This window comes from Strongylocentrotus purpuratus, unplaced genomic scaffold, assembly GCF_000002235.5.
Source record: "Strongylocentrotus purpuratus isolate Spur 01 unplaced genomic scaffold, Spur_5.0 spur5_scaffold_5, whole genome shotgun sequence".
Taxonomy (NCBI): Eukaryota; Metazoa; Echinodermata; class Echinoidea; order Camarodonta; family Strongylocentrotidae; genus Strongylocentrotus; species Strongylocentrotus purpuratus.
This window is the reverse complement of record NW_022145611.1, coordinates 17,964,007-17,985,054: the sequence shown is the minus strand read 5'-3', so window position 1 is coordinate 17,985,054 and position 21,048 is coordinate 17,964,007. Positions and strand designations below refer to the sequence as shown.

At 35.8% G+C, this 21,048-nt stretch overlaps 1 protein-coding gene across 2 annotated transcripts; it reads left to right on the top strand.

The window, feature by feature from the left end:
- Positions 1–12,833: 12,833 nt before the first annotated feature.
- NK2.1 (homeodomain protein NK2.1) lies at positions 12,834–20,522 on the top strand. 2 transcript variants are annotated; one of them, XM_011663182.2, is made up of 2 exons: positions 12,834–13,766; positions 17,166–20,522. In XM_011663182.2, the coding sequence occupies exons 1-2, from the start codon at positions 13,406–13,408 to the stop codon at positions 17,942–17,944; spliced, it is 1,140 nt and encodes a 379-aa protein (XP_011661484.1). In that variant the 5' UTR covers positions 12,834–13,405; the 3' UTR covers positions 17,945–20,522.
- Positions 20,523–21,048: the final 526 nt, after the last annotated feature.

Genomic DNA, 21,048 nt, shown 5'->3' with positions numbered 1-21,048 from the left:
TCACACTGAAGTGTATTATGTATCTTCTGAAATCGATAATAATAATAAGAAGAAGTTATACCTCGCGCCCGAATATTGATAGTTTCTAAATTCTCAAGGGGAGTGGAGGGTTGCATCCTTTCTAGCCCCCGCCTCGTCATAAATATGCCTGCCTCAAATATTTTTAAGAACATACTGCATAAATCCATTGGTTGATAATATTCGTTTATATCTTTTAGAACGATACAAAATGAGATATGTGACAGACTCATTAATCACAATAATATACGTTAAGATTGTTTTTTTTTCTGGAGGGGGGGGGGGGTATCTCCCCGAGTTATGAAAATAAAAGAAAGTTTTGCAACCAATTGGCAACAAGTACAACGTTCATTCAGGATTGACTAAGCAACATGAATGATTTTCTATATTGATTAGGAAGGTTAGTATATGAGGAACTCCACACTGTAGATAAAGCTTTCCTGATTCTTGACAAATAACTGATGAATGTTTGTTTAACATTACAAGGCCGGCATACGCCTGATCTTTGACTATTCTATTAATCGAATCAGAGAACATGTCTCTTTTTTCCTTTTTATTTCATTCCTCATTTTTCATTATCTTATTTCCCTCTTCCATCTTCCGCGAGTGAAAGTTTCTTCTATGTGATCACGGGCGCTGGACTTCAAACCGAGCGACTTGGGCATGACAAATCAGGCCTTTAGTTCAGCGATGATCACCAATCAAAGACCGTCAATACGCTCGTCCTACGATCAGGGATCATTCCCCTGCAGTTGTTCAAATACGTCCGCCGATAGATGCGGGGGAAAGGCACCGAGCAGGGCACGACTAAGTCAATCGTTTCGGCCGTAGCCAGCGCAAGGGCGGTGACGAAGGGCCGTAAAACTATCGAGAAAAGGCGAGAGCAGTCTGCGGCATCTGTGTGTGTATAGTACTTACCGAAATCGATACAACGAGAATTGACGTGTAAATTGTGCAATGCTGCAGCCGCCTTCCCGCCTTTTTCTCACCCAACTCTTAAACGCATCCATCATGAAAGCAAAACGCCAGCGCGCGAAACCCGACGCCGTTTAGTTTCACGACACTAAAACCCTCGCTAATTCTCTAGATAGCTTTACGCAATCGAAATACTCAATACGCCTGCATTAATTTTCTCCATCCCCCTTCTTTCGTCAAAGGTGTTCTAATGGTGTTGTTAGTACGGTAATCTACAACACATATTGGGTCATAGTTTTTGGTCGTTTGGCGCGTAAAATTCGCATGAATTTTTCATTTCGCTCTGCAGACGTTCAGCTGGCCATTTTGCTGGATGATGAATTCGTTTCTTGAAGATGGTAATTGAAACGAGCACTACACCGTTTGTCAATACACTTGGGATCCGAGTAATGCGCTCAGCTCAAATATGTCCATCCAAAGATTTACAGTCATGAAACCTGAAACAGGTAACTGTGATTCATTGTTTCTTTTTACTCTTGAGAGCTAGTTTCGCTCCTTTCGTCTTTACCAAGCCGCTGCATGCAAGGATCAATAAAGCACGATTGAGCAAAAGAGTTAAGGAAAATTGTTTCAAACTGAATTAGTACGACGATTATTGCAAACTTACTTTTCCATGAGCTCACTTTTCTCCAATTTGGTACAACTCCGTAACTCGTAGATACCTGGAGAGAAAAAGAGCCGCGGGGTTGAAAATGATATCCTTATAAAAACAACACAAAAGTCTTTCAATATTTAATTGACTGCTTTCTGAAAATCAAAAGCGATGAGCAATTTGGAAACATGTATTACAACGAAAAAAGTAGTCTAAACGGTAATCTAAATTAACAACCGGAAAAAGCTCAATCTAGGTTAAAATCTGATTACATGGATTTGGTTAATAAGTTGAAGTCTCGCAAATTGTCGTAATTTCGTGATAGTTGTGTCATTCTTTTCCTAAATTAATGAACAAAAATCATGTTATCATGACACCATTTTCTCCATTTCTTTTCATAAATTCATTCATTATAATAATTTCATCTTCAAGACGGATTATCTTTTTCATATCATGTATCACATAATATACATAACTTGCTTTCATTTTTTCCAAATATTCGTGACAAAGATAAATTGATAAATAAATGAATACATATTCAAACAAAATGATTACCTAAAAATAGATGAATAAATACAAAAGTAAAAAAGGATTTAATGAATAACCGATAAAGTAATAAATAAAATATTTATGAGCGAATAAAGATGTTTTAACTACTGTGATCTAAATGGAGGTCTACATTTTTCGAAGAATGAAGCCATTGTGCATCCCGCATCCTCGTTCTTATTTTTTAATTTTAAAGACCTACAAAAAATTATCCGAGTCAGTAGGGAAATACCAACATGTTTCCACTATAAATGAACAAGCACAACTATATTGAGAATTACTTGTATAGACACAAAAGACACATCGTGTTCACAAATGAGCTAATCAGCAGTGATGTAAGGTTTCAATAACAAATTGGCAATCATGTACAGTTATCTCCCTTCTCTCTTTAATATAATTTATTTCCTCGCTATAAGACTTGATAAAAGAAATTGTATGAAAACTAAATCGTCTCCGTAAAGCATGATATAAGATGTTCACGATGATCGTTTTCATGTAATGCGTTCGATTTACAAACATACGATCTAATAGGAACACATGTTGATGCTGGATGATGGATGAATGAATGAAATCAAATGGAATCAACTACGGGCTTAATATTAAAGAGAAATATGCGAACGGTACCATACAGGGCGATATATACACAGATAACAACTAAATTATTCATACCCCTTGCAGATTTGATGTTATTTATATCTTTTCGTAACTCAAGAAATAAAGGTGGACTAGTTATACGCTTTAGTATGTCGCTTTCTCAAGAAACACAAATCAGGATAAACCAATAATATTTTTATTCACATACTTAAACAAAACACGGTAGGGGTACGAATAATTTAGTTTCTCTTAACTGCAAATACATGTACACATAAAATGCACGCGTGTCAGAAAAGTGTGTAGGTGTGAGTGGGTGCGCGCGCATGTGTGAGTGTGTGTGATAACGTTCTGTCAATTTTCATATTATGCATACCTAATGTTGTAATCTTTTATAAACATCTTATGACGGCTCAAGTTTACGTGTAATAAATAATGCGACAAAGTCTTTAATATTGCGATGGCTTTTCACTTGAGATTCATTCTCTCTCTAATCTTTCCCCTTCTTCTTTTACAGGGTTAAATAAAGTCTTGCAGCCATGACAAAAAGATAAATGTTGTAACCATCCTAAATCTATCGAATCGTCTCTGACTCGAGCCGAAGAAACATGGTAAATGAGGAGTAGGCATTCATCACAATTATCGAATTGATATAATTACATTTTGCGCTTTTACAATGTCCCATGGACACTGTGCAAACGAATGATGCATTACATACATTAGAAATCAGATAGTAAAATAAAAATCAAAAGGGGAGTTTTTTTTGGGGGGGGGGGAGAGGCAAACGCTTGGACCTGCATGGGTTTTGAGGGATATTAAAGGGGAGAAATGTGGGGGGAAAAAGAAAAATCTAAGATAAAATGAGGAAGAAAAAAAGAGCAGCTCTGGTGAATGTAGGAAGATCGCCTGATCAAACGCTGTTCTTTAGTGAAGGGGCCTCTCGAGTCAGCTGAGAAAATGGAGTAAATACGACGGGCTCGCTATGGAAACCTGAGATGCTCTTCTTATACGAGCGGTCTCAATCACACACAGAGGTCCAGTTTCTTTTCATATTTCATCGTTTTTATTTCATACGGTATAGTTTCATCCTATTATAGATTGCTGTCCTTCGACTGATCTTAATTCGTTCATCCATCTATCCATCTATAAATCTATCTATATACCCATACATCCATATGCATATCTACCACTTTTACTTTTCGGTACAACATTGCTTGAAATATATTATATCTTTACATGATAACTTAAAGGTTTTCCTCTCTTTTGTAAAAAGGTTTTCGTTCATTATTAAGCAAATATTTCATTTCTTCATGAGATCGTTTGGTTTTGTTTAATCTTCCTACATTGAAAATGAAATATAAGGGTTTTAGTTCAAGTTCGGGTTTACGGCTATTTAGACCATTATTTCCTTCGTCCTAAGACAATAATGCGAAGAATGTTTTTTTTTCCCTGTTCGTCTCATATAATTATGTAATACAATTTTATAATCATTTTTAGTGTCCCTTGTCTAATTAATCGTGTGGCGTATTATCATTGAATTTTACTACATTTTGTAATACTATACGTAATTGAGTGCTCATTCCGTGATAGGATCATATTCATTATTATAAGTGGATCATGTTCCAATTGGAATCATCAACTAGTATGCTACATGAAATTCTATTTTTAGTTTCCTGTGATAGTTCCAAACAGAAATGGAAAGAAAGAGAAAAACGAGAAGGAGAAAAGGAAAGAGAAAAGGACGAACAGAAATGGAGAGGTAAGAAGGATGGAGACAGTGAAAAGGAGAGAGGCGGATGTTTTACAAATATTGGTATGTTTTATATAATATTCAAAAATGTTCTTGTGATAGTGCTATTTCACTCCGCCAATGTTTATTGAGTAGGTATTCTCTATCAATCACTGCCTCATAGCCCCCAATCAAAGTTTTTGTTAATTCAAATTGGGATTATCATGCGACTTCATGACTTTAATGACTTCACCAATAATAAAATAATATACAAAGACAAGGATTTTGTTTAAATACTTGCAGTTTTATTTTAACAATATTTTCTAATCACGCCTAGAAGTATGTTTGTATAAGTACGTATCTCTGTATTCAACTTCAGCTCTATATCTCTATCTATGTTACTTGCTTGTTATTGCCTCCTAATTCTCTATCCCGTCTAACGTCATATTCATGTATTTCTATCAGGATATGTACGGCATGTCTTCTTTCATCCTATATTGAGAAAGCAGGAGAGAAAGAGAGACATCGGAGGTAAACTTTGCATTTTTTTTTCGTTGGAGTTTGCGATGGCCCCCAAGCGCCAGCCTAATGGCACTCGAAGTCTCTTGTCCGCTCTCTGCATTTGAATAAGTAATGAGTGTTTGACTCAGAGGTCCCCACCGCCTTCGAGTCTAGAGGCCCTACAGTTCCCGGTCTAGTAGTCCCGTAGGTACCCTCACGTCTTCTCCCAAACTCCACACAACTCTGAACAAATTCGCAGCCCTTATCTGCTTCTTTCTTCCCCCTTTCGCTCATCATTCTTGACCCCGTGCTATCACAACGTTTGTGCATACCTGCAGAAGATAGTGCCTTGATAGCTAGGTCCAACTCATAAAAAGAAGATTGCGCCATTTCCAAGATGGAATACCGCTTGAATAATATCCCTGCATGCATAGTTAATATACTGAGGTTGTTTTTATATGGCGGCGTTTTCCGCCACGCATAACAAATGACGGGAGGCCTCCGAACTCCCCGGGACGTGGCGTATCGCTGCATTTCCAATGCAGGTGTGCCGCCGTACTTTTGCGGGAGAGATAGGATGGGTAAACCCCGGGGATTTCTCCCGTCTTCGGCAAGGATGCTTGATTCTCTACATGACATTTTGGGCCCTACATCAACAGACCGCTGGTGGAGAGCATTTAAGTGAAAGACTCTAGTCCTCTTGCTGTGATTTAAACAGCGAGAGTCTTGAATAAACGACTCCCTTCAGAGCGAAAGAATGACAACTTGAATAAACTCTCATAGAAGTGTGTACTCTTCACTTTGACTTGACCTGATACCGTAGCAAAATACGAGACGGGAATTCAATTCATTCTCTAAGATACGTTGATGGTAATGAAAGTGAAATTATAACGTTTTAAATACAATTACACCTTTTCAAAACATTTTCCTCTTTATAACGCCTTTTTTTAGATTGCCTGTACGAACTGAATAATGTTTAATCTTTTCAGCCTATCACCCCAAGCCTTTTTTGTCACTATTCAGTAATTATAACATCTTCAACTTTATTGTGGACGTTTTAAGTGGTTTGTGAATAATTATTAGCCAACTCCACACTCCACAAACTCTGCTAGAGCTCCGTGAAGATTCAAAGACAAAACCATCTCCACATTCGATCTAAAAGTAACTTCACTTTGCTACTGTATTATTATATGGAAACAAAATATATAATTCTGTTCCAGATTTTAAAATTTGTGCGGGGAAATCTACCTTTTACGTATGTATGTGGGTTGCTTTTTTTCTTTCTATCTCGAGAAATAGAGAGATTCCGTGGTTTAAAATAGATAGTTGATTTCAGCGGTTTTAATGCATTCTTGATAATTTTGCAGGCTCCTCAAATCTTGGTCGCGGAATGACCATAATATTCCCAAAATGTAGGGCTTTTCGTGAGGAATGCATAAGTTGTGTTTGTGTGCGTGTGTGTGTGTGTGTGTGTGTGTGTGGGTTTGTGTGTGGGGAGGGGGGGGGGGGTCGGCCCTCGGGCCTTCAGTAATAGTAGTATATATTTTCAAGGGCGGAAAACTTTTAAAACCAAAGGTCAAGGAAGCCAATGAATAGGCCTATCTGTCTTTTAATTTGCATCTGACGTAACCGTAAGACACGTGCTTTATTCTTATATCCTTAAGACAGTTAACACTTTTGATGAACTAGTGAACCCATCACGTAATTTCATAGTTCGGGGTAGGTCCATTTCGTATGGGACATCATTTTACTGACGCAGGTTTGCGTCAATGACTTGCCTTGGTTATTGACGCAAGCACCATGTATCACTGTGAGTGTGATATAATACAAAAATGCATGCAAAATGAACAGCGCAAGCACTGCCTTGATTTACTAGTGTATAAGGGCTTACAGCCTTTTAGAAATGATGAGCATATCGTGATGACGCAGTCTAGATTTGCAAAGAGGTTACTTTTAATTTCGGAATACTTTCCCGAAATGAGTTACACAATTACGTTTCATTCAATATAAATAGTCATTCTGAAAAACATGTATGAAGAATAAGAAAAAAAGATGATCGCAATGAAAGAGTAAAAGTTGAAAGAATCGAGATATTACGAAGAAAGTGTTGCTTTCCTCAAAGCGACTATCTGTTAATCATCAACAAAACTGCAACAGCTCGTGTTGGCGTGTGCGTGCTCGAGTCACACAATACACGGATCTTTATAGATGGGACTACTGGAAGATTCTTCTCGAGTAAAACGAGTTTTAATTGCAAATGAATATGCTTGTTCATAACAACGTACTTACTAGCTCTATCTGGCGATGAAGTCCCGACACGCTACGCACCAAACACTATGAGTAGAAGTAGAGTGTTCAGAAGAGATTCCAGGCAATTTTAGGGGATGCATGTCTCATCTTTAATCCTTTTCCTCTGTAGGTGATACCTATGATGTAAATCAAAATAATGAAGAATGAAATGTCACACATCGAATGAAATTATTTTTCTTTCAGTTGTCTAGTGGGGATAAGAGATTAGTCAGAAAGCATTTGTTACTTTCCCATCACTATTCCTATCGTTTTATTTTATTTTCATACTCTCATTCACTCTCGCTTTCTTCATTATAACGTTGTTCTCACCATTGAAATCCTCTTTCTCTCATGTACCAAAGTTGCATAATTTAATATGACGTGTAATTCTTACGTATACGGATAATGCGGGCTACACAATGTAGGCCTATTTCATTATACTTCTATAATTATAAGAATGAGGAGGGGAGAGTAAATACAATTTGGAGAAACGCTAATTAGAAGAGGGAAAAGAATAAGACGATATAGAGGAAGATTTTCAATTTTAAATATGAAAATATGAAAAAGGCGATGGGAAATATCTTGGACAGTAAAGAAACTGAAAAGGCCGAATACACATGCACAAGCGAAAGAAAAAAAAGATTCATAAGCAAATGCTTTTTTATACCTAAAATAAGGTATGGGAGGATTGATGTCTTATGGCATGTCTCTGGTATGGGAAATGGATGCAAACTAAATATAAGAATAAGACAAGTCGTGGTTTATATACTATCAAGAAAATGATATGCCTAAAAATAATGTTTTAAAGATAAATCTGATTGGATATCATTTTTTTTAATCAACTTTGGCTGAAATAATAATGATCGAGTGTATTGGACATCGACATCATTTGTGTTGGCATACGATATACCTATACTCTTCATTTTAATAATAATTGTAATATGCTTTGCAATTCTCCATTAGTATGGAATTGGGGTTTAATCCAATTAAGTGCAAGGAAAAGAATCAGTGGAAAATAGGGAAAAAGTAAGCATTTACACTGGCCGTAAGCATGCAACAGAGAGCAAATTTATGAACATGTGTAACAAGCCGATATATTGACATGTAATCTTTGGGTTTGTGTGCGCTCATACCGTGTGGATTTGGACTGACAGACAACATAACTTTGGTGAACATGGTGATCATGAACAGTGTCCCTGCAGAGGGACTCCACTCTATGTGGCACTCTAGCGCCCTCTAACTTGTTGACGGTGATGTGTTTGCGCAAAGGTCTCCCGATCATTATAGATAAAAAGATAGCACGAATTATGACCATAGAAGAACGGCAGTACAAAGAAATTTAAGGATACACTTATTGCTTAATTAAAAGCAAAAGCAAAAGCAAAATGATTACAACGTCATCATTTTTATTTATACAACGTCTGTTTTTTTAAATTTTGTATGGATATACGACAGAAAAATACTTGCCTATCTTTATCTTCATTTTAACAAGTCATAATGCAATTAATTTTCTTTTTTACATTTTGCATTTTGTCTTAATTTCTTTTCTTTGATTGTATCACTGCGAAAATCTTAGGGCTTGTCTACCACCACTATTACTATGAAATACAAAAATGGCGATGACGACGATGCATCTACTACTATACTACTACTACTACTAGCACTACTACTACTACTACTACTACTACTACTACTAATACTACGACGACGACGACTACTGCTACTTCGACTTCTATACTACAACGTTTATTATAATAAAGCAGGTTGGTGTCTAATACAAGTTTGAATGTACAAATCGAATAATAACATCAATTAATTAATACATTCCTCACATTATCTAAATGTTATATAATTCCCATGAATACACGATATAGATGAAACGGGTAATTTTCCAACTGAACAGTAAGTGAGAGGAATGTAATGCAGTGGATCTTTGTGTTATTCTTGATGAGATATTTTGGTATGTTTTTTTTTTGGGGGGGGGGGTGGGGGGGGGGGGGGTTCATGCTGTTTTTGGCGCTTCCACCTGTGTAGTGAATAAACAGGTTATTGCAATACCTTATTTCCCTCCATTTTCCCTTCCTCCAAATCTTCAAACACACCCCCCCCCCCCCAAAAAAAAAAAAAAAAAAAAAATATATATATATATATATATATATATTCAAAAAATGAATTCTCAAGCCCCCTCCTCCTAACGAAAGAAAAAAAAATACCAATGCCCCCTTCAGATCTTTCCTGCCTGAGGTAAGGTAAATAAACAATATGATTTTTTAAAATAGAAATTACATAATAAAGTAATCATTACATACGGCAAAATTACATAAGATAAATTACTCAAGACAAGATACATAATACAAAATTATATGTAAGAAGCAACATTAAGCAAAATCATAGTTTAATTATTTTACGAAATTAAAATTTTTTAAACTATTATAAGATTCAAGTCATTACTATGTTATACTTTGGATATGATTTATATGTTCCAACGACATAAGAATATAAAAACGATGTAGACCACCGTCAGATGATATGCTGTTCGTTTTCATTTTCGACCACATTGATTTTATTCTATATAACGCTCACCACATTTTCATTAGCGATTCGACCATAGTATGGGTTCTGGCATCTTTCTTTCAATTCCATGGAACAGAACATAATATAAAGGACTATCTTTGATATCCTGTTCAATTTTAACTAGTAGAAACATGTTTTTAAATATTTATATATAATCAATTAAAACTTAATTACCTTTCTCTCCTTTTTTAGCATTGTTTATCAAGGATCATGTTACCACCATACAGTGGCATGTGTGGGTTACAGGGCACGTGATCCCACCCAAATGGCTATAAAAAAGGAAAATGGAAGAGAGAGAGAGAGATGGAGAGAGAGACAGAGAGATAGAGGGAGAGAGAGATGGAGAGAGGGGAAGGGAGAGAGAGGGGGAGAGAGAGGGGAAAGAGAGAGAGAGAGAGAGAGATGGAGAGAGAGAGAGAGAGAGAGAGAGAGAGAGAGAGGGAGAGAGAGAGAGAGAGAGAGGGGGGGGGGAGTATAAATGATACGTCCTCCTCACACCCTCACTGATATTGAGAATTATAAGAAGAACAAAATTTACATGACACGTCCAGACAATTAAACATCCTTCTTTAGAATTGAGGGGGCACATTCAACCCCAATCAGTCTCTCTCAAGAAAAACGTTTCTTCTCTCTGCATTCCATTTCACACAAAACGATAAGTGTATTTATTTACATGATAAAACGTTGTTTGTGTTTTATCATGGAAACACTTTCTATTTTTGTATGTTTTCATAAATACTTGAATCCACGGCAAACAAACAATGAGTGACGGAGGGATTAAACTGAATTTATCATTATTTTTGTTCAAGGATAATATGTACGAGGTGTTGTGGTCTGTCATCAATCAAATTCATAATCCAATACCTCACATCTATTTTATTTTCCTTGTGAGTGTGTAAAATTAATCATGTTGATGATTTTACTGATAATTATGACGATGACATCCGTAATGATAATGATGATAATCATATTCATAATCTACACGGTATCATTGATTTATTTAAACTTCTCAAATAATTGTTCTACAAGTAGTATACTAATAGTAAAGTTATGCTAGCGTTTGATTGTACATTTATCTACTGTATTGAAACCGAAATAGGAATATATTTTTTGATGATTGATTTACATGATTAATAAAACCCACACAAAACCACAAACAAACAAACAAACAAACGAAAGAGTAGTCTTTTCCCCGAGATCTTAAAAATAAGGTCGGAAAATTCGGACTGAAACATTGATTTTACAATGCTCAAAGACCATATCCGAGGAAAATACAACTTGATTTAAATGGAAAACTGAATGAATGTATAATACAAATACAAAGGTATAAAATGTATTTACCATTTCATTATTGCACAAAAGCAAATTAAAACCTAATTGTCCGCACCCCTCAGGCCAACAGGCCGAAGTTACAGTGACGACATAACATGTGGATCCTATCCGTTCACCTTTATATGAAAAGTCATTATGAATATGCGTACTCCACTTAAGATGATATCATCAAGTCGATAGCAAGCTTTTAGGTCGATTTTCAACGCTTTGGATTTTGAATTTCCAGAGAGCTGATACTCCTCTGACAGACACTAGAATGGCATGTAATTGATATTTTTGTAATCTATGGCTTATAAGCTTTCCGTTTATATATAATTCATCCATTTCGTTTTCAGTTCCGATATGGTCTTTAATCATAAAAAACAACATTGCTATCAACTCTAATTGTATTGACTTCGTTGAAAATGATTGTGATAATATTTACGATAACAATGATAATAACAATAATAGAAATAATGATAATAATAAAGAGAACAATAATAATAACAACAATGATACAAATTTAAGGCCTATATAATAATTAAATTAACGGCGAGAAGAATAAGGCCCAAATAACTTATGTAAGTCTTCATATCTTTACGGTAAAGGGAATAAAGATATTATGCAGTGGACATACATTTTTAGCCCGGTATTTAACAAATTACGGAAAAATATTCAGGGTTATAGAAAGGGCGTACATGAAGCCATATGTTATTGAGTAAAATCGCAGCTAAATTGAAATATATAGGGAACAACGAGTGTGGTGACATTTGATTTAACGTCAACATTAAAATGATAATAACAAGGTTGAATGATAAGATGTTTAATGATATTAGAATAGGAGTTGACTAAATAGTGAGACCCCCCCCCCCCCAAAAAAAAAAAAAAAAAAAAAAAAAAAAAAGACTGCAAACAATATTGTGTAAGGGAAATAGTGACGTGCATTAAACGCTCGTTATTCCACTTATATTTTATCTATATTTCTACTATCCATAATGATCAAAGTAATATAATGGGTTCTTGTATAGCGCTCATGTACGGCACAAGTTGCCACTCCTTTAGCTTCTTTATTATTGTTTATTATTTATTAAATACTAATTATAACAATAAAAAAGCACACTATAGCTTATTGTCTCTCTTTGTACTTATCAAGGTAAATACAACAAAAACAAAATACCACATCAAATTATTTCAAAAGCCTGCCGCCTATATTATTGCAACCCAATTATGTAGCTTATTTATGTATATTGTTTGAGTTGAAATGAAAAGGGATGACAACTTGTTGAAGTGTCTGCTAAAAAGCTCTCAGATTTAAGATTTGTTTCAGTCCAATAGTTTGTTGCACTGTGTGGATGTTTTGTAACTGTTGATATAATTATCAAGGGGGTGCGTACTATTCTTTATTAATGTTCAAAAGTTAATACATAGATGATGGGCGAAAAGTACAAAAGGCCATTCATTTATAAGAGGCTATAATAACTTTATAATGTAACTGTGTACTAATCGCCCTTTTAGGGCTTGGTTGAAGTAGGCGGGGCTTAAGTGCGAAGCCCTCGCTAAATCACACACGCACTTCGCCCTTTCATATGTAAATGCAGGCTTGAGCGGTTGTTAATCAATAATTATTATTGGTCCCAGTTTTTCCTTCTCCTTCACGCATGCGCTCATCTGCCCATACGCCACAAGATCGGAGAGAGAGAGAAAGAGAGGTAGTGAAAAATACAATTGCAATGCAGGGTATGGGTTGATATTCACAATTTTCTATCTTCCATTTAGGCGATTGAGTTCGTCTTTTGTGTAATTAGAGAGGAATAGATAGACATTTCTCGCCTGGGCTCTTAAAAAATAAACCGACGTTTTTGTTGTTGTTGTTGTTAAATATTTTGTTTCCTCTCTGGTTCGAAGTTCTCAGTCTTGAGATTGCGGCAACACTTTGAGAGTGGGAGAGAGAAAGAGAGAGAAGGGAAGCGCGTGGCGCCCGGTACTTAAGAAGACTGCCACTGGTGGTGGAGTGGATTTATCGTGAGAGCTTCCCTACCTGTAGGACACTCCAACGGGGCCCTCACAAAGATCTAGCTCAGTCAGACTATTGAAAGGGGGGAACTTGGTTGGTCCACTCATTCATTCATCGACTCACTTGAAGCAACGAGTACTTGATAAGCGCTCTCCATACCAGATAGAGAGAGTCCTTGTCTTTCCCTCTCATCGAGCTAGGGAGCTTCTGACTGTATCAAGCCTCTTCCAGTGCCGTTGATGCCTGGTTTATCTTCTTCCAAGAGATGTCATATAGCCCCAAACAGACCACTTCGTTCTCTGTCGCTGATATCCTAACGCCCCTTGAAGAGAGCTTCAGACGGTCTATGTTAGATAGTCCAGGATCCGCCTTCCCATCGGTCTTCTCAGCCGCACCCAGCATGCAATCAGCTTACCGCTCCCCGCAACATTCGGCTCATCAGGGCATGCAGGTCTCGCCGATGAACATGGCTTCGGCCAACAACCCGTATGCCCACATGCACGTCCCTCAGCTTTCCCACAACTATTGCAACGGATCGGTCGGGGAGCTTAGCCAGCACTACAGCGACCATCGGCCGTCAGCCGCGAGCTGGTATCACGGTGCCAGCTCAGACCCACGTTTTACAAGTAAGTCATTCCTCTTTATTCTTGTATCATACCTTCATTTTCTAATCATTTTATGATCAAAGTGGTATCATAATGTATACACACACTCCAAAGAGTAATCACGAGAAAAAAATAGTGTCTCAGGCATTAGCGGAGTAACCTTTAAACCCCCGCCACAGAGCCGACTTATGTATACCCAGCTGCTTTCAAGGCACAAGTTTAACGACTCCTCGACATACTCAAATATTATGCCAATATTAATATGACATTAGACGAGTTTAAACATCGGCTGACTCTGCCGAACAAGGGAGTTACCCCCGTCCCGCTGCTCAAATACATTTTACTTCCACACCCCTTTTTATAACTCTTAAAAAGTGAAACGAAAGAAAGAAAAACAAGGAATGGAAAGAAAAAAATAATATACATGCATAGTCAGAAACCTTCTAAGAAGTTAAAGTTACCAAAAAGTTATCAATATCATTAAATTACTTGACGAAAGAGATAATAAATTGTCGATGATTTATTTTAAGTCAAAACATCACCTTGCGTAAATAGATTCTAAATATGTTTGAAACGGAGGCTCGAAATGTTTTGTGAGAATAAGGAATAAAACGAACACAGGTGTAAATATCAGTATTTTAAAAATATTGGCTAATGTACGCGAACGAAAAATGATAAAATGAGAAAGTAGCTGAACCAAAATTGGTATAATAATGATCGTTTCCTGTACTAGTATTGAAGATTATAATATATATTACCGAAATCTATCACCATCGCAAATTTTATTATGCTTTTTATATAAACTGGTATCCGCTTCCTGCAGATAAAATTAGCTCAGCTTGTTCGCCGTTTTCTAGTCTCGTTTTGTACGAAAAATATGTAAACAAGAAATGCTTAAAATACTTCAAGCCCTACAAACTATGACCACATTATAATGAAGGATTATTATCAACCTTCACATTCGCATTTACTTCTAAATGATCCTGCAAAAAGCCATCTAAGATATGTTTTGCTGAATTATGACAGATTGCAATACTCCATCGCGGCCGTATGTTTTTCTAAAGGAAAGGAATTCAAATCCTTATAATCTATATCAGCTCTTGTGAAATACCCATGATTTCCCGCCTGTCTAATGTAGGTAAAAGGGATATCAGTCATTAGGAATCGTGACATATTTTAATAAAAATGTCATGTCTCAATCAAATGAAGATTAAAACCTAGTGTCATTAATTTACATTTCGGATGCATTCTTTGAAATGGTATTCCCGTTGTTTATCATTGGATAAGCAAATGAATATTAAAGAAAATGATTTAGAAATTAAAAAAATCAACACCAAACAGAATAGAAACAATACATTACCACGAAATACATATCAAATGGATAGCTTATTCATTACTAACATTAAGTTCTAATACTGTAATAGTTTAGGAGATAATAATTCTCAAGTTTTCGTTCATGTTAAATACGAGTATAGATATTATAATGTCTTTTAGTATCCTGAAACAGAACAACATGAAAACTGTCTTATTTCACATATAAATATTAAATCTAAAGTGCTGCCCTGAATATTCATCCATTCAATTTTTAGCAGCAGAGAAATATCTTATAGGACAGCATTCAAGAGACTAAAATTTAAGTGTCGTGTTTATACAATATAATAATCTTAAAAATTATAACTGAAAACACAAAAATAAACCGATTAATTGAAATACGTTGCACTCAATTCAAATCAATTCAATAATGGTTTTATCAAAAAACAATGCCTCGCAGCCAAAATGCTGAATTGTGCATGTTTACATATACATGTAAAATGCATTTTAAATTATACATTAAAACGACTTAATATGGGAAGCATTTAAAAAAAAATCAATTATTAGATGAATTTTCATGAGAAATCTGTAAACAAACGTGGGATTAATTGGATCTCGAGATGTACTTGACATCCACTTGAGACAAGTATTAAGACGTCTTGACCTCTGTCTTTGATTATCTCTTAACAAGGAGATTCATCACATTGATGGCGAATAAAAAATGATTTAGAGGGACCTATAAAAGTCTATTAAATGTATAAATGTAAGGAGAAGAGAAAAAGTTAGCCGCAGACGATTATAACCAGTGCATTTGCAAAAATCGCACTCTGACCAATTGGAATGCATGGGCTCATCCTGTTTCAACATAATATAGAAAAGACATGAAAGTAGTGTTCCTAAATATATAGTTAGTTTCATTTAAATGAAAAACAAGTTCTAAATCAAATTATCAGGTTAATCTTAATGCTAGATAGGCCTTGACTTAAAAAAAACCCACCAAGATCTCTTTCAACGCGATTGATATTATTCATCTATTTATTATAATGTAGTACGAATTGTCACGATGGTCATGGAGATTTACTTCATAATTCCTTGATTTTGTTGTAAATGAGTAGTTGCGTATATGAAATACGATGCAAATCATCAATGATTGGTTTGCATCAAAATAATTATACATTTCCCTGAAATAAATAAATACAAAGGAACAAACTATATACATTTAAATTAGTAAGAATAAGTATCATATAACTAAGATAAAATATTACAAACAAATTAAAAGCTCTTACATTATGAAAATTTTTAAGATGGCAGAAAGTTTGAAAATATTTTTTTTCTTCAAGTAATAACATTTTAGCAGATCAACATTACTAGAAACAGAATGCGAAAACAATTAAAATAGGCTTTTTACATTTACTTATTGATAACTACTTACAGTATCATCATAGTTCCCGCTTTACTTCAGCTTTGATGATAAAAATATAACGTTTTAATGCGCCAAAAATATGGGTCATATTTATGTCAATTAGTTAATGATTCATGGACCGGCGTATATTAATCTGTCAAAGGTCAACCTTTGTTATTGAGCATAATAACAAGGCTTGTAATTACCAGAAGAGTTTCTTTTACTAAGAATTTATGCCGCTGAAGTTACCTTGAAAGGTTTCCCCAGTTTTCTTCATCAAATAGTTTGACTTTTTATGTTCAGCGAAGGTTTTCAAATCATTAGACTATTAATTTGTTTCAGTGGTCGGAGGAATTTTTATTTTTAAATCATGTACTTCAATTTAATGCTAAAGTGGTTCTGGTTATGAAATTTATGAAATAACATTATGGGATGGTTTATGGAAAATTTGAATAGATTAATTTTTATTCGTGAATAAGAGGGGAAAGAATTATCTTTTGGAATTAGTCCAATAGTCTGCATGCATTCTTGTGGATACTTTCTTAAAAAGGTTGACATGCTAGAATGACTGGACTTTTCCCCTGTTCTCCCCATTTATTCATTTTCTGCAGTTTCCCGTTTGATGAACCACTCGTCCACAATGAACATGAATATGAATATGAACATGAATATGAACATGAATATGAACATGTCCACACTATCCGCAGTTGGCAGTGGAGACCTCGGCAAGCCACTACTCCCGTCCCATCGCCGAAAGCGCAGGGTGCTGTTCTCGCAAGCCCAGGTGTACGAGCTGGAGCGGCGCTTCAAGCAGCAGAAGTACCTGTCGGCCCCGGAGAGAGAACACCTCGCCAACCTCATCAACCTCACCCCAACCCAAGTCAAGATCTGGTTCCAGAACCACCGCTACAAGATGAAGAGGCAAACCAAGGAGAAGAACATGCAGGATAACAACACCATTTGTCACCAGTCGCCTCGACGGGTGGCGGTTCCAGTGCTGGTGAAAGACGGTAAGCCTTGTAATGGAAGCAGTGGAGGAGGGGGTAATACAGGGGGAGATTTAACCGATGATGATGACCGGAGTCTCAGTGGGCAGGTAGAAGGGGTGAGCGACCAGGGTGTGGTTGGTGGTCCCCAGCAACAGCAGCCGCAACAACAGCAGCAGCAAGGTAACGTGACACAATCCATGTCGTCACAGCAGACCGCTGCAAACCACCACGCCAGTATGAAAGCCAGTCCCGTGGAGCCAAGCTCGTGCGGTATCCCCATCAGCATCCCATCCAGCGACTCCGGCATCGGACTCAGTCCTGTCTCCGTCCACGCGCATCACCAGCATCCTATGAGCCAAGCTTCGCTACATCATCAGGCAAGTGCCATGCACAGTCTTTATAGCCCCAGTGCAGGGGCTGCTGGAATGACCCATAATGGTGCTGTCAATAACATGTCGGCAACGGCTCCATTTCTCCTTCACGGAAGAACATGGTGAAAGTCATCATAATGAACAAAGATTCCGTGAAGAGAGAAAATAAAACTGTTGAGAAATCCGACCAAATCTATTGTCCCTCACTTAAGATTTAATGATATCACATGTGAATAAAAATGCCCTGCAGAAATAATCCATGCTTGCACCACACAATAGTCATGGAAACGATAAATTATTAAAGGGAAAGTAGATGAATTACCTCCTACAATTTGCACCATGTAAGAATAACAAACCATTGTAATGGCAAACACAATTTGATTATATATAATTTATAATATATCCATATATTATATGCTGGTGATAAAACTTATCTTTGATAAGCCTCCTAAGGCCGATTGGGTTAAATTCCAAATGTTCTTTAATGGTTTGATTTTGTTTACAAAAGTAAGCCATTCTATGACAATTTTAAAACCAGCATTATTATCCGGCAATTTGCAGTTTTCATTGGTTTTACCGAGACTTACGTGAAGTAAGTAATTTATAGTTTGTTCAGCAATGTTTTATTCACTGTATCAAGCATAGATCCTTCCCCATCACAAAATATGGATAAGGAGTTAAAACGGGATTTTGAGAATATTTCTTTTCATGTGTGTCAAGAAATAATAATTGAATGGGTTAGAAGATTATAGCAAAACAAGGGGTTGTCTCAAAATTAGTCGCCCAAAATGAATTATTTGTTAATTTAAAACAAAAAAAGGAATGGTGGTTCTGTGGCAAACTTTATAATTACTTCTAATCTGCTTTCTTGTTGGATGCAAATAGAATAATTACAATGATTATTTCAACAAATGTATTATCATCAATATTTTTATTAATATTCCTATCATCACAAAAGACGGTTTTAAAAGCTGTGAAGTATAGCTTGTCGGGTTATCTCATATAACTAAATGTTATTCCACATTTTCGTTTGTAAATAGATTTTTCAGGTACTAGAATTTAAACAAAATGTGGTGGGCTCTTCTTTTCAAAGATATTGGCAGGGATATAATTTTATCTTTAATGACAACCAAGAAATAGCTCTTCATGGATGATTCGAAACATAAAAAGAGCAGTTCTTTTGTACATGATATAGATTTCTTTTTTCTATGGTCCGTTTTCTTGTTTATTGTACAGAAAAAAATGTTGAAAATATTGATTTTGTCTGGTATATGTGTAAAGATAATTCTTTTGAGACGGATATCAATCCCGGTGATTGACATACATGTCAAATGAAATGTTGTAATTTATTGATTTATGTCTCCTATTCCATATGAATTTCCTTGCTTAAATAATAATTGAATTTTGTGTTACGTCTTTATCGTATACGATTCCTCCGTCTTTGTTTATTTTTTAATTCTTAATCGCATTTCAAAATTCGAACGGTGTATGCGATTTTCTTGTCCAGTTAGATGTAAAATGTGAATTTTGCACATACCCCAAATTAAGCATTACGAATGAAAATATTTCAAGATTCAGAAAATGAACGAAACTTTAGCAATGTAAAACTCATTCTACAATCTCAGCAGCATGTTATTATCATTATTATTATATTCAAAGATCCACATATTTTTGCATGACATGTGAGTTTGGGAACGTACATCATTATACGTATTTTATTTCTAAACGTCGACAATATTTAATTTTCCATTTTCGTTCGCGTTTGCGTTCTACAGTAATTTGCCTTCGTTGCTATAGTTACCGGTCATATCGGATAATAACAAGATGAGACACAGTACTCAGTCCGTTGAATTTGAACAGATATCAGTCATGAGTATTTCATGTTTATTGCTCTGTTTATTCAAATAGTCAACGTCCACTTTCCATAAATGATATCAAAAATATAGTTTGGTTCGTTACAATGGTTTTGACGCATTTCTAACAAATTTATTTATCCATTTTATTTTCCTACGCGTCAGTACAGTCGGTACTGTAGAACCAAGTAAAAATTATTTTATTTTATTTTATTTTATTTTATTTTATTTTATTTTAACTTGACATTTTTACCTAATTTAACGCCTCAAATTTAATGAAACCTTAGATATGAAGACATTTATTCAGCTTGCTGCATTCAATAATGTCTATCAAAATTAACCTAGTGCAATTGAGGAATAGGTTCAACCGTAGAATCAAAGGAGTGTATACCCCTAATATCGAATTCCTTGTATTCGTTTCACATTAACGAGGTATCTAGTTTAGAGAAAGGAATGAAAATGCAAATACATGTCATATAATTACAAATCAGTAATATTAATGACCCGTGTTGGTTAAAGTTTCGATGTTATAATGATCTCAGTTGAGCTCGTCAGAAGCCATGTACATGTCAATTCCACTTTCCTGTATACACGGTTCATGTCAAATGTCTTTAATAATACCTTGGTCACAACACCGGACCGACTCCAAACCGACGCTAAACCAGCCTATTAGTGACCATTCGGTCTAGGATAAATCTTTGTTCGGTCTGGAATCGGTCTCGTTGGTGTGATTGGAGTATCATTTTTTGTTTCAAATCCGAATCGCTATCAAAATGGTTTGTTTAAGCTATGACGGAAGAAGGTGTTTTATGTTTTGTCCTTTATTAAATTGGAGAATCACACGTAGAAAACTTGTTAATCTGTGTTCTATTTTTTGAGGCGTCTATACGAAGAGGCAGAGGGACCTTAACACACATTCTTTAACACAGAATGAACACCCTTTTGGCTCTAAACACACACTTATGTCTGTCAGCGAGAGAGTGTTGTAATGTTATCTGAGATATTGAAATATTTGAGGTTATTCTTCAATTACTATGCTTAACGCGGTTTACATCCCTAAGTTGAGAGTTAAGACAAGACAATTGTTACAGCATGCACACAAACTCTTAGAGAAGCTCGATCGCACAGACTTTCGAGAAATCAACTCAAGAACAATTTCAATGCCAATAGCCGGCTGTATGTCACATAGAAATCATATCGGGATTACTTTACGTTACTGTAGTGTTTGGGCATTTCAATGAATGATGACTGGGCTATAGAATTTATTTAGGTTGATTTTTCGAAAGTGTTTGCGACCGTATTATGGACACAGCAACATTCTCATAAAACAGCCTCAATTATTCACCCTTCAGACACAAACATTAAAGAAAGTCCTTG